General features: G+C 44.8%; 3 protein-coding genes across 3 annotated transcripts; all 3 read left to right on the top strand.

The window, feature by feature from the left end:
• The first annotated feature begins 67 nt into the window (after nucleotides 1–67).
• On the top strand, nucleotides 68–5,345 carry LOC311509265 (splicing factor U2AF 35 kDa subunit-like). Its single transcript, XM_084574391.1, has 8 exons — nucleotides 68–130; nucleotides 947–1,034; nucleotides 1,358–1,424; nucleotides 3,074–3,123; nucleotides 3,761–3,859; nucleotides 3,970–4,103; nucleotides 4,894–4,986; nucleotides 5,065–5,345. Exons 1-8 carry the CDS (start codon nucleotides 87–89, stop codon nucleotides 5,171–5,173), a joined length of 684 nt encoding a protein of 227 aa, XP_084430517.1. The 5' UTR covers nucleotides 68–86; the 3' UTR covers nucleotides 5,174–5,345.
• Nucleotides 5,346–6,417: 1,072 nt separating this feature from the next.
• LOC311509261 (cystathionine beta-synthase-like) lies at nucleotides 6,418–15,579 on the top strand. The gene is made up of 15 exons (XM_084574387.1): nucleotides 6,418–6,520; nucleotides 9,874–10,156; nucleotides 10,363–10,469; nucleotides 10,704–10,838; nucleotides 10,965–11,044; nucleotides 11,347–11,551; nucleotides 11,655–11,746; nucleotides 11,830–11,955; nucleotides 12,397–12,481; nucleotides 12,572–12,677; nucleotides 12,782–12,859; nucleotides 12,957–13,091; nucleotides 13,179–13,287; nucleotides 13,406–13,490; nucleotides 14,610–15,579. Exons 2-15 carry the CDS (start codon nucleotides 9,882–9,884, stop codon nucleotides 14,741–14,743), a joined length of 1,752 nt encoding a protein of 583 aa, XP_084430513.1. The 5' UTR covers nucleotides 6,418–6,520; nucleotides 9,874–9,881; the 3' UTR covers nucleotides 14,744–15,579.
• A 343-nt stretch (nucleotides 15,580–15,922) lies between these two features.
• LOC311509258 (uncharacterized protein) lies at nucleotides 15,923–26,042 on the top strand. Its single transcript, XM_084574384.1, has 10 exons — nucleotides 15,923–16,278; nucleotides 17,609–17,754; nucleotides 18,598–18,679; nucleotides 18,801–18,936; nucleotides 19,064–19,266; nucleotides 19,367–19,503; nucleotides 19,611–19,752; nucleotides 19,845–20,126; nucleotides 20,259–25,185; nucleotides 25,315–26,042. Exons 1-10 carry the CDS (start codon nucleotides 16,153–16,155, stop codon nucleotides 25,329–25,331), a joined length of 6,198 nt encoding a protein of 2,065 aa, XP_084430510.1. The 5' UTR covers nucleotides 15,923–16,152; the 3' UTR covers nucleotides 25,332–26,042.
• Nucleotides 26,043–27,090: the final 1,048 nt, after the last annotated feature.

Raw genomic sequence — 27,090 nt, 5'->3', positions numbered from 1 at the left:
TCAGTGCAAGCCGGGGCGGCAACGACTGCGCAAACTCCCTCCCTTTACGTAATGACGTAGGGGAGAGCATTTCCGACGAGCCGAAAATGGCGGAGTACCTGGCGTCCATTTTCGGCACAGAGAAAGACAAGTAGGTTTTAGTTAATATTTACACTTTCTGTCGCACCAAACAACATGTTTTGTATTAGGTTTGTTTGCAACGGAGTTTATTTACTGCAAGCGGGGCACAGTTTGTTGCCGCAGCGCTCCGGAGTGTTCTAGTCGAGCTAATATTAGCACGAGGAAGCTAACGGTTAGCTAACACATTGAATGAAACTCCTAAATGCATCTTGGCTAACCTGCAGCTACACTGTGCGTCCGGTTTCCGCCTAAATGTTTTATTTGATTAAATGTCTACGAGTGTGTTTGCGCACGCGTCAAAGCTGGAAGTGCATGTTTATTAAGCTAACATGTTGCCTGCTCCGTTAACAAGCTTATTAGCAGAGTAGCTTCCTTGCTATCCGGGTTGTTTTGTTACACGAGTGGAGTGCAGCAAAAGGCACAGTGACATTTTGTGGCTAATAAACTAATTGCAACTTTAGAAACAAACATTAAGGGCGCCGTTTGTTTGGTCAATTCATGTGAGAAAATGTTATTTTGAGTAAGACTGCTTGGCTAGTGGTTCAAGGAGGAGGGGTCCATGGGATAAACTTTTGCAAAGATGGCCAAGCAGAGACCTGTAATAATCCTCCCACGACTAATAATTGTGTGTTAATTTAATTTCCAGGCAACATTTAGGTGTCTACAGTGAGGTTGTTTAAAGGGATATGCAGGAACACCATGGAAACACAATCCATTGACAACTTATGGATTGTTTATGGTCTTGTCATCGCTTGACAAGACCACGGGTGAAATGGCAGATGATGAGTGTGTGTGTGATGTGATGACAGTCCCGCTCCTTTTCCAGGGTCAATTGTTCCTTCTATTTTAAAATTGGAGCTTGCAGACATGGGGACCGTTGCTCGAGATTGCACAACAAACCAACCTTCAGCCAGGTGAGAATCAAAGCGGCAACCCGGCTCATCCTTCTGGGCTGCGGCCGTTCAATGTCTCACCAATGCATACACCCTTGAATGTATCATTTGTGTCAAACATGCTTATATTTTATATCTGAGGGATAAAATGTTGATATCCTCTTAAATATTAATTTATTTTAAGTAATGTGTATAGACAGTTCTCTACATTTGAAGGTTGCCAGCTTTACTTTGGCCTTAAACACATCCTACTTATCTTTCTTTTCTTCAAACTCCTTTGTGAACTTGATTGCACCACCCACCTGACCATGTATTGTGTTTTTTTTCCCCCGTGTCCTCCGCAGACCATCTTGATCCAAAACATCTACCGCAACCCTCAGAACAGCGCGCAGACGGCGGACGCCTCGCGCTGTAAGTAAAACGCTCGCCGCCGGCTTCCCTTCCCTTCCCTTCCCTTCCCTCGCCCGAAAGCCCCATTGCCTCCCGGGAGTCCCGAGTGTTCAGCGCTCGCTTTTAATAACGCGACTGAAAGTGCAGACACCAGCGTCGGGTGCCCCCGCCGTGTGTTTACTTTGCGTAGGCGAGCCTTCACATCATGCGAAACAAGCGTCGTAACCACTGCGGCGAAGCAAACGGCGTAATTGTGGTTGAGGACTTAAGACGTGTGAGTTAACATGCTGAGCCGAGCGTAGTAGAGTTGAAGCTCTGTGACAGGTGGGGGTGTAGGAGAGAGTCTCTTGAGATTTCAGAGCCGGCTTGTCTGTTTTTTCTTTTGATTTCCGTATTCTGTGTACAGCGTGTTCGGAGAAATTTGGAAATTTTATTGGTACTGATATAAAGCGTCAGCGTTTCCTATGACTCTTGGAACTCCCAGTTAAATTGAGAAAAGAAGCAGCTGTGGGTTATTTAAGATAAGGTTATCTGTAACGTAGAGTATCTTGCATTTGGGGTTTTGCAAGGTTGAATCAGTAGTTCAGTTGGAGAGTAAATATTAATGTAATTCAGTCCTTGAACTGTTGTGTGTTTGTTGTTCTTGTTAGTCATCTCTCGAATTAAAGCCTTCAGTCAACACAAACCTGCTCTATCAACATTAAGCTAAGCTAAGCTAAGCTAATCATTTTCTATTGCGTATTTTAATTGCTAACTTGAGGCTTAAAGACACTAACGGAGAGAGAGGCCTTGGCCGAGCAGTTACTCCTGAGATCTTTTGTGAATGCAGCTTTTTTTTTTTTCCCCCCCCGTCGCTTCCTTAGCTAGAGCTCAGCTCAGTAGTTAGAAAACCAGAACAAATATCTAATCACATTTTTTCCTCCCCAGCTCTGTTTTCGGTTGGACTTATATCACAGAAGCTTACGTTTTGTATTTCAGACCATTTCCCACTTGAACATTTACCTTCATAACCTTGAAAACTCCAGTCTGCTGGTGGTTTACACTGTAAGTTCTCCCTTCATCTGCAGGAACCCTCAGGCACTGACTGCTCACACCTTCCCCACATAAATCTGGTTTTAGCGCAGGAACATGTCCTCCTAGAGACGCCTACAACGCAGCACACCACTTCCTGGAGTTAGCTAGCCGGCCTCATGCTGTGTTGCATGCTGCCCCGGGCCTAACTACTTGAGTCAGTGTCACGCAGTAGTGTGCAACGAGAGGCTTTTGTTTCACATCCTCCTTTTTGGTTTTGTGAATTAACTTAACTGTTTCCGTGTTCTTTACACTTAACAGTTTCACACCACTGATTTGTAGACGTAGGCTTCTTCCCCAAACGAGGAGCCTCCCTTTTATGCAATAGCCTTTTATGCATAGCAGATTTGTTTTGCGGTCTTACATCCTGATCCTTCTGTGTTCAGTATAAACACAGTTACACAAACAGTTTTGCAAAGGAGGTAAAAGTTGTTAAAGTTAAACCAGGAGAGAATGACTAAGGGCGATCTGCTTTAACTTGTCTATGCTTAAATGAAGTACATTTAATTTGATGTTTAGAGGGTGTAACCATTAGATTTGTTTCTTCCACCAGTGTCCATCTGGCTTCACTTTGACCGTCTCTTGTTGACGTTTTGTAGGTGCCGTCAGCGATGTGGAAATGCAGGAGCACTACGACGAGTTCTTCGAGGTGAGCGACCGCTTGGACGCGCTTCTATTTTTTTCGCTGCACACGGTGCGCTGCATGGCGTCATCGTCGCGTCTTTAGTAACGGCAGAAAGGAGGCACAGGTCATCGCCGAGATCGATTCGCTGATGATGCAAGAATCGCTTATTGATTTGGAAGCTAATATTTATTCAGCAGCTGTAAAACTGGATCAGACGACAGGAGTTTTATAACTCTGCCTGCCTTCACACTGGGTATTGCTACTGGTTTCCTGATTCGGTTTCTAAACAATTAATTCAAGCTAAAACTGTCAAAACTAAAAGATCATGGAGCATTATCTCACGAGGATGCGATTGCAAACAAAACAGAGACTGTAGTGCAACAACTTTTTTGTAAATCTACTGAAACACACTCCAGTCCAGTAGGTGGCTCAGGCGTTCAGACCATAGACGGTATAAAGAAGGACAGCAGAACAGTCTTAGCCTACATAATAATGGTTGCTGTTCAGATGTTAACAGATAACAGAATAAACCACTGCATTAACACCGCACGGTTTCGCCTCAGGAAACTGGGTAGGCGGTGTGATTTCTTGGCAAAAGCACGTTGGGAATAACAAGAACCTGTCGGGTGGGTTAATTGTCGTCTTCTTGTTTCCGACACAGGAGGTGTTCACGGAGATGGAGGAGAAGTACGGAGAAGTGGAGGAGATGAACGTGTGCGATAACTTAGGCGACCACCTCGTCGGCAATGTCTACGTTAAGGTTAGCGAAGAGACGGTCGCATTTAGTGAGATGATGTTAGTAAAAAAAAAAAAAAAAAAAAAGCCTCGTTAGCTGCCGCGAGTCACATTTCAAGTGTCCTCTGCGTCTAGTTTCGGCGCGAGGAGGACGCAGAGAAGGCGGTTATGGACCTGAACAACCGCTGGTTCAACGCTCAACCCATCCATGCAGAGCTCTCCCCCGTCACTGACTTCAGGGAAGCCTGCTGCCGCCAGTATGAAATGGGGTGAGTATGTTTAACAACCATTTAACCCGTCTTCTTATTTCCCCCAGCTATAGAAAGCATTTTTTTATTAATTTCACCTTTGTATTCATACTGTGAATACTGTTTAGTCCTAGCTGAGAGGCTGAGAGGCAAGTGTATCTCAAACCTTGTCTGTGTAAGGATATCCAGTCATTGCAGAAAAAGCTGGAGTATGTGATGTCGGCAGCGGGGCGGTGAGGTGGGAAGAAAGCCGAGACAAGGCTTCACTGTTCACCCCGGAGGAGCTTTAAAGCCACAAGGCTTACTGCACCCGTTTAACTGAGAGCTTACTTGGCAATATCCCTATCAGCTCACATGATAAGGATATAGAGCATAGGAGAACTGTACATATTGCACACAGTGGGATGAACGTGCGGTAAATGGCGGCCCAGTGCGTCAAATTTGCCCCAAGGACATCCTCCGGGTCAAGGGGTCCACGAGAGATGGAAGTGTCACTGTGCTGATGTGCAACAAGGCGATGAAACATGAACGCAGCGCGAATTATTACACTTAAACAACTTTGCACAGTGGGAGGGAACTTCCGATTATGAGCCGCTCGGTGATTTTCCATTGGCTCGGGTGTTGTTTGTTTTGCCAGTGATAGGAAGCACTCATTGAAGAGGAAGAGGTAGATAAAGATTAGGTGTTCTTGGTGGCGAGCGGGCGTGCTGCTCAGCATGTGTAACAAAGAGACAGTTTTTCCTCATGGCACAGCTCCATCGAATGCAAGGCCCGATACGGTTTAACCCTCTGTGAATCGTTTTCTCCGCAGAGAGTGCACCCGCGGTGGCTTCTGCAACTTCATGCACCTGAAACCCATATCGCGAGAACTTCGAAGGGAGCTGTACGGCCGCCGCAGGAAAAGGTGCGGATATACCCCGGCCGAGTTGTTCTCGAGCGCTGCTTTAAGTTCGTAAATGAACCTCTCCCTTTCTCCGGCCAGGCACCGCTCCCGCTCGCGTTCCAGAGAACGACGCTCCCGCTCCAGGGACCGACGGCAGCACCGCGAGAGGCGGAGGTCGAGGGACAGAGAGCGCTCCGGAAGATTCTAAAGGAAGCCCGACCCACCTTATCCCTCCTTCTTAGCCCGGCAGTGACGACAAAGTTCTTTTCTTTTCAGTGAATTGTTGGAAGTGTTTTTTTTTTGTTTTTTTTTTTTCTTTTATTCCCTTTTTTTAAGACAAGCTTGTGTTGCTTTCTCAATAAAACAGATTTGTAACTCTGCACTGGCACGACTTGCTTATATGAACATCTGTTTATTTCCCGTTTAAAAAGACAAAATTACTCAGCTCTGGAAAGACGTGAACAGCCAGTTTGGTGACTTGGTGCGCTGTGATATCTAAGCCCCAAGATGTGTTGTAAAAGTGGTTAAAATATAGCGAGTCACTTCAAGAACAGAGTATAAAATCTGTAAAAACGTTTTCTATTGCACTGCTTTTTTTTTTCTACTGAAGGAATGATGCAATACTAACTAAAAAAACTATCAGCCAATCCTCTGGGCCTTTCCCCTTCACCTTGGTCGGTTTTCTTATGCAACACTCAAAGCAGTTTGCTTTAAATGAAATGTTTAGAATGACGTGTTTGCTTTATAATAAGATGTGGTTATTTGAGTTTAAAAATGAGTTTTAAATATGAATACACTATTAGAGAGTGCTGTGGCTATCTAGAAAAACAATTTAGTCAATTCTGGTTTATTATGCAACACTGACAGCAATTTGCTATAAATCAAAACCTTATCATAGTAATATCCTCAAGTGTCAAAAAGTTTATGGTGCGTTAAAAGGGAATGATGACACATCTTTCATTGTGCTTATATATTAACTTCTAATTTTAAAGGTTGTGGATTAAAAACTAATAGTTTTTAATTTGATTTTTAATAAATAAACTGGTTATTTGAGATTAGAATTGACCCCACAAAATCGCAACATATGAAAACACGGCTAGAAGGGTGTGCAAACTATTTATAGAAATAAACTAAATTAAAACGAATTATAAGTTGACAAAAGTCCTGGTGATCCAACGAACTGTTTTCTAATAACAGATCGCCTCATGAGAAGTTCTCAAGGTGTCACATGCGTGAACGTCCGTGAGCTGCGTGTTTGGTCAATAAAAGGTAAACAGCTGCTGCGGGCAACTTAGAACTCAGCGTTTTTCACGAACCCCTTATTGAGAAATCTGAGCTCTGATTGGCGGAGCGGGCCAAACAGACGCCTCCGCCTCAGCCAATCGGAGAGCGGCTTCAAACTTTGCCCCACGTCCTCCCCCGTTTGGTCCACGTGCGTCGTCACGATAAGCACAGTCTTTGTCGGAAGTTGTCTCACTCCGCTGTGTTATCTTCGGCTCGGCTGTTCGTCGGGTGTTTTTTTCTTCCAGGTTAACAGACGCATTTCGATTTTCAGGTGAGTGAAAATAGACGAAACATAGAAGGACGCGAATGCTTTATGTACATTTAAACACGTGCTTTTTGGACATTGGCTGTCTGAAAAATTGAGGACGTTTTTCTGATGCAACATTCGGGCTGCGCAGCTCAGATTTCAATTAAATGAATGTTTTTTGTTTCCACGTTCCCACCGCATACATCATAATTTAATGCTATTACTCACTAATATATTTTTTTGTCATTCATTTGCAGTCATTTCCTCCATTTAATTCTGCCAAGTCGTTTTTTTATAAACCACGGTGCTTTTATTTTGTCGTGTCTTTTCCGCGTCACCTTTGTATTATATTGTGTGGGACGTGAACAGAATATATAAATAACTTGCACGCGAATTTACGCATTATTTTCGCCTTGGCAAGCGTCCAAAGGAAACGAAAGCCAGTATTATTTTTAAAGTGTTTTTTTTCCTGGTGTGTATTTTTACTTGCGAAATAAAATAATGCGTTATTTTTTTCAGTTAAATATTTTTTTTAGTCAAGTATCTGTTAGGCGGATAGTATTACCATCAGAACATACTTATCTAAAAAAAAAAAAAAAACGTATTTTAATGGTAGCATTTTAGCTAAACCTGAACAAAATAACGAATTTAATATGATTATGAGACCTAGAGAGGCAGCAAATTGTCAAATATCCAACATTTTAGTTCAAGACATTATTAATCAATTATCGAAATGATGGTTTCGATCACGCAGTTATCTTAGGGTCCATATGTGAGATAAAAGCTGGTCCTATTTTGGTCTCCTGACCATGTGTTGGAGGTTGTAAGGTGTCCAAATCTGCACTACGACTTGTTTTGGGGTTTTTTAATTTTTTTCCCCCATTAAATAATTATTTTTTAATCAAGTATTTGTTTAAATATATACAAAGACGGACAGTACTACCGTCAGAACATTCCTAGCTTAAACATTTTTTATTAAATTATTTTTAATGGTAGCATTTTAGCTAACCTCGGAAAAAAATAAATAATGTAATGTGATATAAGACAGAGAGAGGCAGCAAATTGTCAAATAACCAACGTTTTAGGTCAAGACGTTATTAATCAATTGACGAAATAATGGTTTAGATCAAGTAGTTGTTATTTTATTGTCCCTGTGTAAAAGCTAGTCCCAATTTGTTCTCCTGGCCATATGTTGAATGTTTTAAGGTGTCCATATTTGCACTACTCGGTTTTTTTTTTACTGCCAGCATTCCTGCTGTTCACATTTGTCCTATAATTTGTTATGGCTGAGCGATTATCCCTAGGCAGCGCTTCTTGACCAGCTGATACTCTGTGCTAAATGCTGACGGAGCAACTATCTGAGCCGCTCTAATGCGATTTTTAAAGTCATAAAAGGCTGTGGCACCTTTTGAGTGCAAAGAACATACCGAAGGTGATTTGAAATGGCACAACTTAAGCAGATAAAAGAGTCTGATACGGGGCTTTTCGTCAGATTAGGTTTGCCAAACTCTGATCAGGTGATTTTTTAATACCCGGTGGGTAATTGGCTTGAATCTGTCTTATTAAGTTTCTCCTTGTTAAACCCTCTTGTGAACCATTCTCGCCTTGCAGCCGAGCTCAGAGCCGTGTGTGCTTTCACAGCGGATCATATTGCCCCGTTGAACCATGTAAGGCCACCACATGCCACCTACTCTTTCCCACATTTACCACAGCAGTTGCCTTAATTAACAACATGAGCAGCAATGGCTGGAGGTATCAAGAGTTGAATGTGGGCAGGAGGTGAAGGTGTTGGTTTCTGCATGTTTTCCTTTATCTAATGGTGGTTTCAGTGGATTAGAGTTTTAACAAGAATAAACCCCAGAAGTGAAAGTTCACCGAGTGCTTCATGCACCAGGACGGTGTTGTCTCCGAAGCAGAGCTGTTTGCTTAAGATTAAGTCCGTTCACAGCGCGTGAACATCGCCTGAACTCATGCCGGGTTCGGAGAGGGGGCCCTGGCTTTAACAGCTGGCTCCGCTGTGTGCACCGTGCATTAGTGAGGGTTCATGTGCTGCCGTGTAAACTGGGTGATGGAGGAAACTGCTGGACGCGTTGAAAAGAGATGTTTGTGAACGCGTTAGGCGATGCTAAATAATTGGTGGGTGGCGTTTCGTCCCTAAAATACGATAAAATATTGGAAAAAAACAGCTTGTTCACTATTTTTGCATGTTAGAAGATTAATTAATTACCTTTAGTGTATATTCCATGCATTTACTTCATGATCTGATTTAAAGCTACTGTTTGGTTAACATAAGTGGTAATCTTTATCACTCATCCTCAATGAAGTCATATTTGGTTATATATTTGCGACGTTTACAACTGGTAATAACTCATTTTAGAGCCGTCTCCGGGTTCACATTAACCACGTTCACAGACGGGAAGATAATGTGTGATTTTTAGTGGTTGATAATAAACTTGAAAGTCTTGTTTTACTGGGCTCTAACTCAGAAAGAAGGTGAGGAATGACGCTCTCGCAGCAGAGCCGAAGAAGAGTGAATGACGCAACACCGTCTGAAGCTTGACGTCGTTGGTTTCTGTGCCTCACTCTCAGTTCTGTATCTCCGTGTAGCTGCCGGCGACTTGATCTGAAATCTGTTTTCTCACCGTGACTATGTGAATCGTGAAGCGGATAAACTGCGAGGGAAGGGGAAGCTCGGAGTGGAGCATGATCGAGCATTTTTTTTTGTCGGTTCTGAAATGACTCAGCTTTGAGAAGGGAGTGGTGCTGTTGTTTTAACCTTGGTCCTACTTGTAGAGGACAGTAAATCAATGCCTTTGTCGCCTTTTACACTGACAGCTTTATCAAAACAGTTTTTTTTAGCTGTTATTATAAAAAGAAATGGCTCCTTTTATAGGGATGGGATCGTTTCCATTTGTCTGTACTAACCTAAATATCATATTTCTTACACTATTACACCATTTGAGGTTTGGTCAGACCTCAGTGTTATAATCTCCATCTTTAAAGAGAAATGGACACGTTTACAGCCTGGTACAAGAAAATAGATTGGTCCAGGCATGACCTGTCCAACGATGGCTGCAGTCATCCTCCAGGGGTGAAACCTGTGGGTCATGGACTGAGGATTCGTCCATCTTTATATTTTATACAGTCAGTGTGCTATACTAAGACAGAATGTTAGCATTTAGCCTCTATGCCTAAACAATAGCCAGTATAACAATGGGTGGAACTGCTCCTCAAAAGTGAAGCCTGCTAAAGCCCTCTACACGTGTCAGATGTGAGCAGTTGAGAAAGCATTTATTTACTCTGACTGAGTCACAGTTTGCGCAACAAAAGACGTCAAGGCTGTCTACAAAGTGTAGTTTTATTTCCTGATTTCCCAGGTTAAGCCATGCCTTCAGTTCCTTCATCCAAGGAGACGGCGGTCAAAAGCCCCGTGTGCCCGCATGCTGCCAAGCTGCTCAACCACGCCAACGGAGATGCCAAACTGTACGGAGTGGACAAGCGGGCCGCGGTGGAGGACCCGGAGGAGTCCAAGACGAGCATTCAGATCGGCACAAAGAACGCTTCTCCCGAGAGGAAATGGATCCGGCCGGACCTGCCCAGCCGCTGCACATGGAGCCTGGGAGGCTCGAAGGCCGACTCCCCTCATGCGCAAGTTCCAAGGTCGGTCTGCTGTTCACACAGCTTTCACACGTCAAACAAGAACTGTTATGTATTCTCGTACAGATGTATCTTTATTTGCATAAAGCAACGAGTGCCAGTTCCTGTGGGAAGTGGCGCTTCGCACGGACACCTGTTAAACTTCTCAAACCCGTGAAACGAGTGTTGTTATCTCGTCACTTTCTACAAATTCCACTTTCTCCCCCCAGAAACGTCCCGTCAGCCGTTCTCCCAAACATCCTGCACAAGATTGGCGACACTCCCATGGTTCGCATCAACAAGATCCCCAAAGCCTTTGGACTCAAATGCGAAATCCGTGAGTCACGCAGCGCTCAAGTTGAGACATATCAGACGGAAGGTGTGACGTTTGGTCATGTCTGACTCACTCCCACCCTGTAAACACGCAAGCGGTGGGAGATTTATTAGCTGTTTCCGTTATGGTTAATGAATGAGGGGAAAATAAAACCTGTTCAGGGCTGATTGCGTGATCTTATCTTTCTGAATCCTCTCTTGCAATGGCGGCTTTTAAAGTAACCTTTCTGTTTTGCAGTGGCCAAGTGTGAGTTCTTCAACGCCGGCGGCAGCGTCAAGGACAGGATCAGCCTGCGGATGGTGGAGGACGCGGAGAGAGCCGGGCTCCTCAAGCCTGGGGACACCATTATAGAACCAACCTCTGGAAACACTGGTGAGTGACTGCATGTGTTTGCACTTGAGAGCGTACGTGGAAAAAGGCGTTTTAAAGCTACCAGTGGTATGTTAATTGTCAGACAGCAGCAGTGTTGTAAAACCTACTTATATGACTGTACTTTAGGTATCGGACTGGCTCTGGCTGCGGCTGTGAAAGGATACCGCTGCATTATAGTCATGCCTGAGAAAATGAGCATGGAGAAGGTGAGTCTCGTGTGTGTGTGTGTCTGAACCAGCAGCATTTTCCCTGAACTTGTTGTGGCTATATTAATTTTGAGGCAGTGCATGGGAAGCGCATCTGTTTCTTCTTATGATCCAATCCTCTTAATCTCAACAGAACGACACACTGCGCTCCATTTAAGCCCTCCTCTCCACACACATATTATAAAAACGTGACTGTAGGTGCATCTCTGCATGTTGGTTTATAAAAGCTAACGTGCTCGTCGGGATAATTGCGATATACCGCGGCGTGCAGAACGTAAGCGTTGACGTGTGTTTCTGCGCAGGTGGACGTCTTGAGGGCCCTCGGAGCAGAGATCGTCCGCACGCCCACCAGCGCCCGCTTCGATTCGCCCGAGTCCCACGTGGGCGTGGCCTGGCGCCTCAAGAACGAGATCCCCGACTCGCACATCCTGGACCAGTACCGCAACCCGAGCAATCCGCTGGCTCACTACGACACCACAGCCGAAGAGATCCTGGAGCAGTGCGACGGTACGAAGATCAGACATTTTTCAGCCGATCTCGGTTAAAAGTGCCACTCCGAACCTGAACCATATTCTTGTCATACGTTTGACTTTGAACTCTGTCCTCACAGGTAAAATTGACATGCTGGTGGCCGGTGCAGGAACAGGGGGGACGATCACAGGCGTCGCTCGCAAACTGAAGGAAAGATGCCCAAACATCAAAGTAAGTCCATCTGATTCATTCGTATTCCAAGTGTGATCGCAGTCACTGAGAAACGTGTTGCTCATGAGTGTTGCATGTTGCAGATTGTTGCCGTTGACCCAGAAGGCTCCATCCTGGCTGAGCCTGACCATCTTAATAAGACCGATAAGACCCAGTATGAGGTGGAAGGCATCGGGTACGACTTCATCCCCACCGTCCTCGACAGATCAGTGAGTCCATTATTTATTTATTTATTTATTTATTTATTTATTTTTATTTTTTCTCTGTGTCTACTTTTTGGTGCGTTCCTACCTTATCCCATAAGCAGTATATGGATGGACGATGGAACTGCTCCTCAAAAGTTCAGCCAAAGCAAGTAGAGCTCCCCCTGGTGGCTGTCTGCAGTATAGGTCATAAGCTCCACCTCCTCCATGTTAGTGGGCGGGACTTGCGCCCCAAAAATATACTTATACAATCCAACATTTCTGTGAAGGTAGAGCAGAGCATAGTATTAATTAAACGGAAATGCTCCAAAGTCGCAAGATGGCGCTGCCCGTATCCCTGGGAAAATGGCGTCAGCTTGGCCAATGCAAGGAAGTGAGGGCATGTTTATATACAGTCTATGCCTTATACCATTGTAAGCTTTTTTTTTTTTATTTCATTTTTTCCAGGTAGTTGACACCTGGTACAAGTCCAACGATGAGGAGTCCTTCAACATGTCTCGTATGCTGATCAGAGAGGAAGGCCTGCTGTGCGGTAAGTTCCCACTAACGCAAACACCACACGTTTAGTAGGTGAAGTAATACTGCTTCACTCCGACTCACCTTTTGCTCTTTACCCCAACAGGTGGCAGCTCTGGGACGGCCATGGCGGCAGCTGTGAATGTTGCCAAAGAGCTGAAGGAGGGCCAGCGCTGCGTCGTCCTCCTGCCAGACTCCATCCGCAACTACATGTGAGAATCCCACACGTCCACTAACTAGACAGAGATAATGCACTTCAGGTTCAAGGAAGGTTTTCATGGTCATCATGTTGACGTTGATGTTTTCTCCCTTCAAGGTCAAAGTTCCTGAGTGACAAGTGGATGGTGGACAAGGGCTTCCTGAGAGAGGAAGACCTCATGGTGAAGAAGCCATGGTATGTCTAATTAAAGGGTATAAATATCTGCTTCCTGTGCAAATATCCTCTGCGTATGTCTGAGTCATGTCCCTTCTTTTTTTTGTTTTTCCTCCAGGTGGTGGAACTTGAAGCTGCAGGGCTTGAACGTGTCGGCCCCGCTCACCGTCCTCCCGACTGTCAGCTGCCAGAAGACCATCAAAATCCTCAAAGAGAAAGGCTTCGACCAGGCGCCCGTCGTGGACGAGGCAGGGTGAGTTGCCGCCACCCGTCTTTGCATTTTTTTCAGAAAACGGTCTGCGCAACACGCTTCAACTTCCACCCCTGTGTGTTTGTGCAGGTTAATCCTGGGCATGGTGACTTTAGGGAACATGTTGGCCTCCATTCTCGCAGGAAAGATTAAGCTGTCTGACCCGGTCAGCAAGGTCCTCTACAAGCAGTTCAAACAGGTCAGGAAAATGTGGAAATATGTTAAAGGGAACCCCCTGAATTGGCAACTCTTAACAAGTTAGAATATGAAACAAGATTGGGCTAGAAATCTGAGCTGTGTTTGTGTGTCATTCACAGATCCGTCTGACTGACAACTTGGGAAAGTTGTCACGCATTCTGGAGACTGATCACTTTGCTCTGGTGGTGCATGAACAGATCCAGTGTAAGTATTTGTTTATGTAATCCTTGGATTAATGCGAAAGATCTTTACAGTAATCCGTGGGGTTAAAACGGGGAAATGCGCAGACGTGAATTTGTAAACAGAACCTCTGTTTATGGCCACATGCATGGGAAACGTTTTCCCGAGAACACGCCGTTGACTGCCGTCGTCTCGACACACCCGCGGTTTCTGGCGATAACATTGGCAGAGCTCAGTGGGTCAACTGGTACACGGGTGACAAAGTCCAGTCAAAGTGCAGGGCAAGCGTCCAAAACAAAAAGGGTGTTTTCGTCTGATAGCAGTCACAGCCAAGGTTGTGTTTAAACACTATGGACATGTTGTTTATACTGTATTTAACTTTCTCCAGCTCTTTTAAAATTACTTTTTTATTTTTTTAAACGTGGCAATGCTGTATACGCCCCAACCCTGAAATAGCCTGGTTTTATTCAGATGCGGGAAAGTGCTGCTCCGGCATTTTTTTTCCATTTCATTTGATACACGGGCTCAAGTGTAACATTACTGATGTTCAGCTTGACTGCCATCATTCAAGAAACTGTGGCCAGCTGTCTCGTAATGACCCCTGGTTTATTTGGCACGTGTGTTGAGACTGGGCTGCCAGTGTTTCAGAGCATTTCCTGATATATTCACGAATAGCACACAGGAGACAGTTAAAGCTGCGCTAACTGTTTTGCATATATTTTCCAACTTTCGTGTTTGACCAAAACAGCTCCAGTACCCTCTCTTTAAGCTTTATTCCCAACTCCAAGCTGCTAACGAATAAAGGCAACAACCAGTAGGAGGACTTGAGAAAACGCTGAGCAGCTGAAGATATTTCCAAAACAGAGCTGAGGTTTACTGCCCCCAAGTGGCCACAAATTGACTATGCGCTGCTCTTCTTGCTTTCAAAGAATTTTATTGAGGATTTCCAGATTTATATAACGGACAATAAACCTAAACCCTTGTCAGAGAGTAAAATCCACTCCAGATGACTTTCCTTACTTGCATTAACCAACCACAGATACTTTGGATTTTTTATATGTGCATACTTGTCATGAAGTTTGCCTGCTGCAGCTTTTTAATCTCCAGCTTCCTCCGTCTTCCCGTCCTTCTTTTCTCCCCCAGACTTGACAGACGGCTCTCCGACCCTGAAGCAGATGGTTTTCGGCGTGGTGACGGCCGTCGACTTGCTGAACTTCGTCACAGTCCGGGAAAGGAGGGAGCGCTCAATGTCGGAGTCCACCGACGAGCTGTGCTAAAATCACACTTGTACATGTCTTACGTTAACATACCAAATGATGAAACTTAAAGATGGCAAAAATAATCTTATGTTCTTACAGATTGGACTGAGGTTAGCTTCTTTTTTCCACTTGGGAAAAAAAAATGTTGATTAATTTTCTCTTTTTTTTTATGTTGAAACTTGAGTCTTAAGATAAAAAAATATATATTAAAAAAAAATAATATTGTGCCACTTTGTCAGCTTGTACTTTGGTTATTTGCAGTAGGTGATTATTACTTATTATATTGATTGTAGTGTGCTTTTTTTTAACTTGTAGACAGATTTTTGTTTTGTATTAGGCTTAAATAGAGCCCTTTGTGTTGCTTTTTACTTGTCTTAAAAGTACATGATTGTATGCCGGTGGCCTTTTGAATCAGTCAAACAAAAGCCACACTCAATCAGTTTATTGTAATCATACTATACAAGTAGGGAGTTTCTGTATATAGGCATATTGTCTTTTTTTTTTTTTAGTGGATGTTGCTTTCATTTTTGTGTAAATATACACAAAACGTGATGTATAATCAAGTTTTCTTTCAAAGAATGATCTGGTGTTACTTCCTTCTTCTGTTTCAACCAACACAGTCCATGTGATGTAACTGTAAAGCGGTCTGGACTATTTAATCTGAGCTGCGTCCAGGAGAAAACATTTTGTATTCCATCATTATTCCTTAATGATTGTGTATGACTAAATAAAATAGAAAGAAAGCCTGTAACTGTATGAGAGTACTGCAATTATTATTATTTTTTTAAGTTTTTGCATTAACGATAATAACCCGCTTTACACAACTACTAAAAGAATAAAATACAAACTTTTAACTTTGTAAGAGTGCTTATATATTTTTAATAGTCAACATAGTTTCCAACTGTGAACCATTCAAGGTGAATCAGGTCTTTACGCTTTCAACGTTATGAAGTGTACCAACGCACGTACTTCTAATTAATTATAAGAAAATAAATTAATGTCAAATAAATTAATGAATGAAAATAAATAAATAAACGTGATTAAAAGTTTTAGCATTAAAGACTTTCGTGTTCATTCATACTTAAACGATGAGCTAATTGTTTCATTCCAAGTTTCTACGACGGAACGTGAACGCAAATATTAACGGTCATTAACGCGCCGTGTTTGTGTCTGCCATGTGGTTTGTGACGCATGTAATGGTTTTCTGATTGCACCGTGTCGGCGGGGCACCGTTGGGAACCTTCGGTGCAGCATTGCAACTAGAGATTCCGCCCTAACTAGCCGTACGTCGGGATACGCCGGTGTAGTAAAAGGAGCGCGCCCCTTCACGTTAGCAGTATCCAATCAACGCTGCCTAATACCAGTCGCTGACCGTGGCGATGTATGTGTTGTGTGGTAGCTGCTACGAGCAAGGCTAGACAGGCAGTATGGCGGAGGAGAGCAGTGTGTACGAGTTACAGGAGCTAGAAAAACAATTACAGAGTTTGTTGCAACGCTACTCAAGTGATGGACTGCGAGCCGGCAGTGAACCCTTCTGCTCGGACTTTTGTAAGGTAAGGAGCCGTCGCTGAAGTTGGTGACAAGCTTGTTGTCGAAGATAAGAGCATAAATGTTAGCCGACTCCCCTCCCCCAGAACTGCTAGTTAAACGGCTAGCATTAGCAGGTAAGCTCGCTAGCATCAAGCTAACTAGTCGCTTTAAAAGCAAGCACATTTACGTAACGCATCTTAATCGGCATAGCTAGTAGCCCATGCCCCGATACAGATGGTTTTATGAAGACATTCATGTTAGCACATCAGCCATATTTTCACAGTAATTGTTTACTACAAAGCTAGCAAGCTAACTCGGCTAACTGCTTGAACCAGCTGCCCACCTAGCCCCAGAATATGCCTGCAAGTTAGCTTAGTTTAGACGTTGAATGTTTGCCAAACTGCGGGCCTGGCAACGTTTTTTTTTTTTTTTTTTTTTAAACGTCAGGCAATCATTATCTAGTGCGGAACTTGGGCGAAGTTACTGTGTTCAGTAGCAGCATGTTTTATCTGTCGGTGGCAATGAAGCCCACTTTCGATATGTGGTTTGATTATCTGTCTAAACCCCTCAGCACAAACAGGATATATGTGGGAGCACTGGTACGTTAAGATACAAGATACAACCACACAGATATGCTGTTTTGCTTTGGGGGCTTTGTCATTCTTTAAATGCAAACTTTAACCACAGTTTGGATCAAGTGAGCTGACAAACAGGCTGCTGAACTAATGAACACGCCGCTGAACTGGAGTGAGGATGCTTTGTGACGCTGTGCAGCGGCTTGACTTGGAGGAAAACCGGTTGTAGTGATTTGTCAGAGGCCCGGGATCAACACTGTTGACAGTTAACATTCACTGGATTCCTCTGATGTCCTGAATCTCCACCATTAGAGGGCAATATAGGCTCATTGTCTTTTTAGGCATTTCACAGTCGGCTGTGTGTGTTGTGTAAAGCAGCACGGACTCGCTGTCTTTATCATTGTGCAATGTGGGAAAAGGGAAAGGGGGGGAAGCTGGAATCTAACAATTCCAGTCCAAAAAATTGCATCAAAACATTATGGATTGGCCTTTATGGGTTTAATTTGTGACTTAGGTGGTTGCCTATACAAAAGCGGTTAGCTATTATTGATCAGTTTTAAAAATATCAACAATTTTGTTTGAGAAATTACCTTATCAGAAAAGTTGCTGATCGTGATCACTGCATCCCTTAATGGTGCTGGTTACACGGCTTAAATGCCGCTATCTGCGTTCTCATAATCTCAGTCAAAACATCAAATCTTGCCACAGACTCATCCGTGTTCAATGATACAAACCGCAGATTGCCCCAGTAACCTTGTTTTGCCTTTCGCTCTTGCAGTTGGTGGAGGAGTACGCCTCTCGCTGGCAGGTGCCGCTGCCCCAGCTCAGGGTCCTTGAGACAGCCCTCTGTTATTTTGCCCGAGCCTCGGCCGTCTTCGCATCAAACTGTGACCATGTGCTCGGCACGCTCAGCAGCCTGGCTTTGTAAGTACGCAAGACGTCGCCAACGAGGCTGCGTTCGGTCCTCCCGGGTCAAAGTCATTTCCACAGATTTGCTTCCTTCAAAGACAACTCGCTGAATTTAGCAAGAGCGGATTTAACTGCTGACAGGGTTGCAAACCCAGCCTTTTATATCTGATTGCTTTCATATCTTCACTTCACATTCAAGCAGAACCTAGACAGCGTGTTTGAGAGCAAAGTTGAAAGGTTGACGAGTATTATTTCACTGCCACATACCCCCAGTTTTGGTGATTAACCACACTGTCAAAGGTTTACCAGTGCTTCAGGTTTAACCAGAAAGGTGATGCATTTTTTTTATGAAGATCTTTTAGATAATCTTCTAAAAAAGAAGCCTGAATGTGTCTTTTGGGATTATGTTTGGTTGTGTTTGATCTTTCCTTCGCTGTCTAAGTTTCACTTGCCTCAGCTGTGAATGAATGAATTACCATTTATTGCCCCTTCGGGAATTAGCCTGAAACAATAGGGCCTTGAAAAGGAGGCCTTGTCGAACACAGCACCAGGAAAAAACACACCAGGCCTCAGTAAGACAGGGCAATCATTTTTCTAGAATGTGTCCAAAGTAAATAGACTGGGTATATCACTTATCAGTATTGCCATAGAGAAGTGGAGTAAGACTTTTGCCGACCACATCTGAAGTATATTCTCACCTGGCAGTGGCATCTATTGTGAAGCACTGTAGAGAGCCAGGAGAAACTGTGATTTGTTGACGCTTCATGCTACAATCCGCCTCTTTTTGTAACAGATTAAGAATTAAAAGTAGATTTAAACTGTTAAAAATGTTATTTTGTTCTTGCGATGTCCTCACAGGAGTGTTTTTGAGTTGCTGCTGTTCTTTGACCAGAACGATTTCCATCAGGAGCCACTGAAACAATTCACTGTTACATTCCAGGTGAGAGAAGAAGAAGAAGAAGAGAGTATTTATCCAACATAATGGGTGTAAAATAATTAAAATCTTTTTGTTTTGGGGCCTAACCATTATGTTGTTTATTACTTTCCTCTCACGCCACTAGGAATGTCATTTGGTCCTTGCAAAGCATCAGAATGTTCACTTACTTCAGGTGGAGCATTCGGTTCAGGGCGGCGGGCCCTGGGCCGGCCCAGCCTTACAAGCAATCCTCAGCGAGTCCAGCTTACCTCAGAACGAAGGTCAGTACCGTGGTGTTTGAGCTTCACCTCGTCTCAGGAGATATTCAACACTCAAAGTTGTGGAGTCTCATATTGAGGAATGTAAACCGAAGCTATATCTGTCTCTTATGTCTTGGCCTTACTTCAGTGGATGGGTACATCAGCTCGGAGCTGCCGGTGTTCTTCGAGCTCCGGGTGCGATATCTTTTATCCCGCGAGCGCGTCAGTGAGGCTTTGGCCCTAGCTCGGTGTTGTGCTCGGCATCCCACAGCCGGGCAACACTTGTTCTTCCTCCAGGTCTACCTCACGTGGCTTTACAAAACTTCACAGCATGACCGCCTACATAAAGAGGTGAGTGACTATATGCTGAAAGCTGGCATGTCTCAAACGCATGCCGCAGAATTTCCACTCAGCTATTCTAACATTTTATGTATCTTTTATTGTGTTTTAGGTGGCTGACCTCAGTGGTAAAGATGCGGTGCACATTATCTGTAGCTTGGAATATGATGAAGAGGATGAGTTGTTACTCGCCCTCAGCACAGCCTTTTTGTCACAGCAGCTCCGCAAGGGAGACATGTACGGTTTGTGGTAAGTGAACTTAAATTTGATGGTAATTTAAAGAGAAATCAGTAAATCATAATAGCAAATTAGGCCTTTTATTCCCTGAACAATTCTTAAAACTGGTCTCTTTGCAGTGATCTTGTCTTCGTGTGGACTAAACTCCACAGCCGGTTGAACACATCCAAGCAAGCTTTGCTACAAGAGAGTCAACAGCTGATGTTGTCCGCGACTAATGTCAACTCAATCTTCCCATTCATCAGGGCCATTCTACAAGAAGTGAGACTCCTTTTTTAAAAAACTGATTATTAAGATGATGAGATTTCCATATGTAGAGACTTGAATATTTAACTGTGTTTGCATGCCACTAGGTGGGTGAGGATGGTATTCAGTTCTGCGTGGAGCTCTGCGCGAACGCCCTGGAGTCGTGTCTTCCTTGCGACATCATCACCAAGACCCTAATCTACACAACTATTGCCGGCTTGCTCCCCAACGATCTGGAGGTGTGCCGGGCGTGCGCTCTTCTCGTCTTCTTCCTGGAGCGCACTGTTGAATCCTACAAGATGGTGTACCTCCTTTACATGCATCCTGATCAGGAATACGACACGGAGTACAGCCCAATCAGAAACCATGTTCGCTTTGAAACCCTGCAGGTAGAGCACGTGTTCCAAACACCATTTTATTCCATTCCTAACGTGCAATAGTTGAATCTCCTGCTGATGGTAATTGGCAGTGTGTGTGAATAACTAATGGCTCAACATGTGTTCTTTTTTTTTTCTTCTCAGATCTTGAAGAAGGATCTGTATTTTGACCCAGAGTTTTGGAACCTCATTGCTTTGCGGACCAATTGCTTGAAGCTGATGAGCGAGAAGGTGGAGAGTGCTGCCCTTGAGGAAATCATGGAGGACAAGTGGATCTCTAACTACTGCACCAAAGAGCCTCGATCCCGATCAAACGCATCATTGTGTCAGAAAAGAAGAAGAAGTGCACTTCAGGCAGCGGCTAAGAAAAGGCACCATAAGGAGGACAGGCATCATAAAGACGGTACAGACATTGAACTCAAAAGGCTAAAGGTGGGACCAGGCAAAACGCGCCTAAATGTTGATCACACTGGAAAGAAGAAGGTCAACAAAGGGTCACGGCCTTTGAAGGAAGCATCCTGTCAACCTTTGAGGCGCTCCTTTTGGCAGCTGGACAGGACGCGGGACAGTGTCGCCATGAGGTATGCCGAACAAAGGCGAACTACGCGGCTCTCGGAGAAGAACCTGCCAAAAAGGAGGATTAGAAAACCCAGGTGGCTTGTGGAGGACTCAGCAACTCTTGAACAGAATAATGTTCCTCTAAAGATGAAAAAGAACGGGTTGCAGCACGAAAAGCACCACCGGTCCTGTGTCATGAAGAGATCTGAAATGGGTCAGATCAAGAACAATGGCAATCACAAACCTTCAGCTTATCTAAAGGCAAGGGAAATAAACAACAAGCACCAGAAAGGATTTTATTTGGACGGTACTAAATCACCACCGTCTCCGCAAGTGGTTCTGGAGCTCTCGCTACCTGACAATGAACTGATGGGCACCTTTACGGAGGAACACAGAGGGTTCCCTCAAGTGCTTCTTTACAAACCTACGGTGAAGTTTCCTGCCGCATCCCAGCCCGTCAAGACCGTGCATCGCAAAGAGGTCGTCCTCAGAGCGCGGGACGCGGCCATGTTCGTGCAACAGCTGCATTGCTATGCGCGGCGGCAAAAAGGAAAAGGCAGCGGGCTGAGTGTTCACGGCTCTGTGTCGACGATCACACGCTCCTCTGTGCAGGGAAGTCCTCCGAAAGATCCGCCGAGAGAGCTGTGTGAAAGGAGTGACGCCGAAGTGAAAGGCGGGACCGCTGCTCGGACGACGGCGGCCAAAGATGCAGAATCCCCCGTTCTCCAAGCTCGAAAAACACCTTCGGCTCGAGGACTGTGTGAAAAGTCGGCTGTGGAAATGAAAGTAGGTGTTGCTTCACAAAGGCCGGCAAAGGTGACCAAGTCTCAAGATCAAAGCACAGGAAACATCTCGAGAAGCATTACCTTAGTAAGAGAACTTTCTAAAAAGTCCACTGCTGAGGAACAGCATGCAACAGCGTCGCAGACTTTGGCAGCTGCTAAAGCCCCGAAGTTAGATGTACCTCCATCTCAAACTGTTGCATCGTCGGAAGAACCCTGTGACGAGCCTGCTGTGGAGATGAAAGTCACTATTGCCTCACAATCTCCGGTTTTAGACAAGGTCTCCAAATCTCCAACTGTAGGAGATGCCTCGGAAACGGGGGGGTCACAGACCGAAATCTCTTCAGCCTCCAGCAAAGCCAGCGTTTCTCGAGATGTCCTGCGTGGAGGTGGTGAGCTAGACGTCAAGTCGCTGTCGTCGCAGGCTGAAAGCGTCAAAAAAGACTCGAAGGGACATGCAACGTTTAAAAACGACCCAAGCCCTGCGAGAAGTGCGGTCACTCCGAGTAAGGCGTCTGGAACAGACCAAGGCAGTATAGGGGACATATCTGCTCTGACGTTAGTAACGGAAATGGTCACCGAACTTGCACCCGAGCGGCTTTCGCACAATCTGGAGAACGACAAACAGCGAGCTCCGGGAAATAGTGCCTCCAAAGTGTCGAGGGTCGGGAGCAAACCGAAAGCTCCTCACAGAATACGGACTACCTCCGGCTGCTCTGTGCCAGAACAGGAAGCCTCTGTCGATGATGTCCAAGGCCAGAAAGGGACAGAGAGAACCCTGGATATTATTTCGGATCCATTTGAGGACAGTGAGTTTATGGAGAATCCACCAGAATCGGAGGAATCCAAGCTGGAGTACTGTTGCACCTTCTGCAGCAAGGACTTTAAGGGAAGTCGCGTTGTAGCACACGCAATGTTCCATTATCGCAAGGATGAGTGCATGTTCTGCGGGACCATGTTCAAGGACGACCTCCTGGCCATGATGCACCTCTCTGATCACATAGAGAAGCTGAAGAGGATCAAAGCCCAAGAAAACGGGGTCTCCGACACCAAAGACGTCTCCTCGCCTAAAACCTCTGCCAAAGCTAAGACCACTAACATGTCTTCTGGGTGTCGAAAGAGACAGAAGATAAACGTTGACTGTTCTGAATCGATAAATCCACCAGATGTAAGCCAGTCTGAAACCAGGAGGTTACGATCTAATGATAAGGCAGTGGATGGTCCGTCTTTACAAGAAAAACAAAAAGCAAAGCACCTTAAAAGTAAAACAGCTGGTCATAAGCTGAATGGCCACATTGGTAAAGAGAAAGAATTACACAGATCAAAAATTAACCTGGAGTCTAAGCCGGCACGTGTGCAGCAGGAGGTCTCTCAAGGAGGAAGTAAGGGAGCTGTGAACCCCAGGTTGCAAGAAAAGCAAGATATCAAGATGGAATCAATTCAGGTGGACAAAGAGTCTGCCTGTTCCTCAGAAAATAAGGAGAAAAAACCTCTGGGAATCCCGAAGACGGCCACAAAACAGAGCGTGATGGTTGGTGAAGAGAAAGATGTAGCGCCGCAAGAGAAGGTTTGCTGTCCCGTAGATGGGTGCTCTTGGTTTACAGACCTGTCAAAGAGCCGCGTCGCACCGTTGTACCACGCTCTTGACGGTCACTACGGGGAGATCGAACCTTTAGAGCTGGCGTTCCGTGTTGGAAACGGCAAATGCAATATTTGCATGAGGGTCCTGTGGAGTTTTGAACATTTTCAGCACCACGTTGAGAGACACCGACTCACTCCGCGGCACCCCTGCCTTCATCAGGGATGCACTGCCAGGTTTAAAACCGGAATAGAAATGAGGCGCCACACCAGGAGGCACAGTCCGCTGCAGGCAGCATGCTGCCTCCCTGGATGCTCTCAGCTGTTTATTTGTCTTTGGGCGCTGAACCTTCACGAACGGGAACACTATGCCGCCAAATCTAGCAAACCGGACAAAAAAATAAACGTGCAAACGGGTGAGAGAAGTAAAACGGTCGGAAAGAAACAGAATCAGGGTTCAAAACATACTCCTGCCCCTACTGATGTAAATGAGACTCTCAAGACTGCTCCTAATTTAAGAGAACAGGCTTCACCGGAAAGCAAACGGGTCTCTCCTCTGCCTGCATCTCAGATAAAGCAGGAGTTAAAGGAACGTAATGAAGGGAAGAATTCAAACGTGTTGAAGAACCTCTCAAACAAGGACACCTCTGCGCAGCCCGCCGTTCCTAACCGTAGACTGAGGCATACTTTAAGAAAAGGCCAAGTAACGAGTGCAAACCCGGCAGCTCCCAGAGCTCACAAAGGCTTTTCATCATCATTGTTGAAACACACTAGAAAGGCGAGGCACAAATTAAGGAAAAGGCAGGTCAAAGTAAACACGAAGTGGCCTAAAAGAAAAGGCCGTCCTCCCAAGTTGAGCGTGGTCGTGCACGATGAAAACACTCAGAAGGACGAAGCCGCCCAAGGAAAAGCTCCTCTGCAGGACGATCAGAAGAGCACCGAGCGACTTCTTTCTCCTGAAACGGTCGAGGCAAAGAAATTGGCAGCCAAGCGGACGAAAAGGAATCAAGAAAATAATACTTCTTCGTCGAAGGTTAAAAACCGTCCTGCACCTTCAGACTCGAGCAAGGCCAAGAGTGTAAATAGTAAAATCAACAAGAAGCCCGCCACGTCCAAATCTGGTCTTCCACAAGAGGACAAAGCAGCGTTGGTAGAAAGTTCCGCGGTTGACAAAGAAATGGCAACGGTAGAAAACACGGACTCGACAAAAAATGCCTCCAGCACCTCGGAGCTTTCAGTCCCAGACAGCAGCGTAAATGTGCCAACCGCCGCAGAGAAACAGCAGAAGGTAAAATCAAAGGAAAAGCCGAAGAAATCGCTCCACCCTAAAGACGTCGACAAAAAGGGAGACAAGAAGCGCGTCAAGGAAAACCGGCCGCGCAAGGACAAAACGTCCGCCTTGAAGAAATCTGTGAAGTCAAAATGTGAAGACCGACAACAGGGCGAAGCCAAAGGTGCGGGAGCTCAGAGCACCCTTGGCGAGGAGGGAAAAGGAACAGAAGAGGCAGCGCTCGGCAGCTCCGGTCCCTCCGTGCCTGCCGTCTCTAACCTCGTAAAAGAAAAGGCTAAGGCGAAGACGCAGAAGGTGACGAAAAAAGAGAAATCGAATGTCACGAAAACTAAGAAGCGCAAGGACGTTAATAAGGACGATGGCGCGAAGATTGCCAAGAAAGTCAAGGATAATGGTTGTGAGTCGGCGTCTAAGAAGCCCGAGAATTCTTTAACTGAAGTCCAACCACTCGCCGAGGGCAAGGCAGGCGTAGGAGACGGTTCCGCAGGTGAAGGGGACAAACCACCACCCACAACCAGTGGCCCTGGTTACCATCTAATAAACGGACAAGCACAAAGCGAAGCTGGGAAGTCCTCGGTTTGTAAAGACACCCTCGCGAAGTACGGTAAGAAGCCGTACATGCGCCTGCCGCCGACAGCCTACCTGGATGAGAAGTACATCACCATGCCGAAGCGAAGGAAGGAGGCCGCCGGCAGGCCGTCCCCGAAGAACCCCCTCCCCGAGCTGACGTCCGTGGTGACCGCTCTGCAGAGGCAGCGGTGCGCCAACTGCTTCGCGACGTTCAACAGCGCGGAGGAGCTTCAGAGTCACGTGCAGCTGCAGAAGTGCTCAAACCTCTTTGGGTTTGACTCTGATGACGAGGGTGAGTATGGAGCTTTGATTACTTGAGAGATCTTTATGTTAATATTGTATTAAAGCATCTGTATAGTAGAAATTGGTCCAAAAACAAGACCATCCTTTCAATCAGCTGTCTTCTGTTTTCCTGTTTCAGGCGTCGTATTTAATTAACTCAAGAAGAATTTAGGTTTTGGATAACAGACTGACCTGTGGACCTGCGCGGAGCCTTTGAATGGACTGTACCTCAACACATCGTCTTCATTAATGTGGGCAAACACTCGAGAACTGAAAGGGTTTGGAAAATGTTTTTTTTTTTTTTTTTTTACGGCATTTGCCTGTAAATCAAGGCTGGGGAGCGGCCCGAACTTGTGACATAATATGCCAATCTCTGAAAAGACTACTGACCTGAACCCCAGTCAGATTGTTTAGAAGGACAGCTAGTACTGAAGTGCCTGCTTTGGAACCGTGATGCTGTTTTCCCCCGCGGCTTCACCCGGTTTGGAGATTAAGCGTTGTGGCTTAAAGACTCGAGACTCTTGAAAGCTGTGAAAAAAGTAACTGACGCAAGACGACAAGGCGGCTCCTGCTGTCACACGTAATTTTCACATCAGTAAGCCATAAGATTTTTTTTTTTTTTGCTTTTTGCACTCTTATAATTTCTGTTGATTTGCTTCTCTTTAACTCAAGTGGTTGGGATGTACAGTGGAGAAAAAAAAAAAAAAGCCTCTACAAGTTGTTGCTGTTTTAACATCCTGTGGTTACAAACTTAATCTAGACTGAGTCTAAACTCTTAATTTGTAAGATCGCTGTATCGGAATATTCTTTGAGAAGTTTTTAACGTGTAATTCTTGTTTAATTGTATAAAAATAAGTTCCCAACAGGGCTCAAGTCTCAGCTGCGTGTTCTCATCATGAGCAACCAGTAGGGGGCAGTGTGCACCAACAGTTCTTCACATTTTAGCAGGGTGCATTTTTGCTTTCATTAATAATGTTTGCATCATAATGCTGTCTGCTCTACTGTATTTATTAATGTACAGCCTTCAGACATGGCTTCACTTCCAGTCACATCTACTATAGCTCATTTTGCAATAATGGCTACGTCCCACTAATTTATCGCTGCGTTAGTACGTTCATTTTAACGCTTTGCTATTTGTTCAGGGAGCAGAGCAGCCGATATTCTGCTTTCTCACTTAAACATTTAATTTTTTTTTTATCATCACTGACCTAAAACCATAGAAACATTGCAAGAAACTGACGCGGCAGGCACACACTGCCGCAAAGTGTTACCGGGAGGCCGCTCAGGTCTCTCACGAGCAGCAGGTTATATTTATTTATGTTTTATTTTCTATCTTTTGTAAATATTTGAAGAGTTTCAATGGCTTATTATATAAGGGGAATGTTGGAGTTGGGTTTATATTTTGTTCTTGACGACAAAAAAATAAAAGTTATTTCAAATGGCATCGATTCTGTTGAAAATTGCACTGTTGTGTTTTCATCTGAGCAAAACGCAGCTTAGTCTTGAAGTAGCACAAGGAGTATTGGGACACCTGCGTGGGAAGAGAAGATATTGAACTATGTCCTGAGTAGACTGATCAAACTCTCTAAAGGTTGCAACATGTGAAACTAGTTTAAGGCCAATATAAACTATATATCTATTAAAAGTGAATAGACACTTTAGAGCAGTCTCATTGAAATTATATAAAATAATTCCCTGTTTTTGTCAGTTGATCTGCCAAAGCAGAACCAGTTACATAATTCATTGATTTTGCAATGAGATTAAATATGTTTTAGGCAGCTGTGGCTGTTCTGTTTGATGTTAGTAATTACTGTTGAGACATTATTCACTGTAATCAATCACTGTAATCATAGCTGTAATTAGCTATTGAAGCCCAAGCAGAGATCAGAGCGGACACAAAGGTGATCTCTTTATT

The sequence above is a fragment of the Chelon labrosus genome (assembly GCF_963514085.1).
Source record: "Chelon labrosus genome assembly, chromosome: 24".
Classification (NCBI taxonomy): Eukaryota; Metazoa; Chordata; class Actinopteri; order Mugiliformes; family Mugilidae; genus Chelon; species Chelon labrosus.
The sequence above is the reverse complement of the archived record's forward strand: the minus strand, read 5'-3'. Positions and strand labels throughout refer to the sequence as shown.

What these genes read in the sequence shown, in the direction of transcription:
- LOC311509265 (XM_084574391.1), top strand. Translation starts at nt 87, where the DNA reads ATGGCGGAGTACCTGGCGTCCATTTTCGGCACAGAGAAAGACAA. An exon ending in GACGGCGGACGCCTCGCGCT is followed by an intron (nt 1,425 to 3,073) that starts GTAAGTAAAACG and finishes GACGTTTTGTAG; the next exon opens with GTGCCGTCAGCGATGTGGAA. An exon ending in TCGGCAATGTCTACGTTAAG is followed by an intron (nt 3,860 to 3,969) that starts GTTAGCGAAGAG and finishes CTCTGCGTCTAG; the next exon opens with TTTCGGCGCGAGGAGGACGC.
- LOC311509258 (XM_084574384.1), top strand. Translation starts at nt 16,153, where the DNA reads ATGGCGGAGGAGAGCAGTGTGTACGAGTTACAGGAGCTAGAAAAACAA. An exon ending in AATTCACTGTTACATTCCAG is followed by an intron (nt 18,680 to 18,800) that starts GTGAGAGAAGAA and finishes TCACGCCACTAG; the next exon opens with GAATGTCATTTGGTCCTTGC. An exon ending in GGAGACATGTACGGTTTGTG is followed by an intron (nt 19,504 to 19,610) that starts GTAAGTGAACTT and finishes GTCTCTTTGCAG; the next exon opens with TGATCTTGTCTTCGTGTGGA.
- LOC311509261 (XM_084574387.1), top strand. Translation starts at nt 9,882, where the DNA reads ATGCCTTCAGTTCCTTCATCCAAGGAGACGGCGGTCAAAAGCCCCGTG. An exon ending in ACCAACCTCTGGAAACACTG is followed by an intron (nt 10,839 to 10,964) that starts GTGAGTGACTGC and finishes ACTGTACTTTAG; the next exon opens with GTATCGGACTGGCTCTGGCT. An exon ending in AAAGATGCCCAAACATCAAA is followed by an intron (nt 11,747 to 11,829) that starts GTAAGTCCATCT and finishes TGCATGTTGCAG; the next exon opens with ATTGTTGCCGTTGACCCAGA.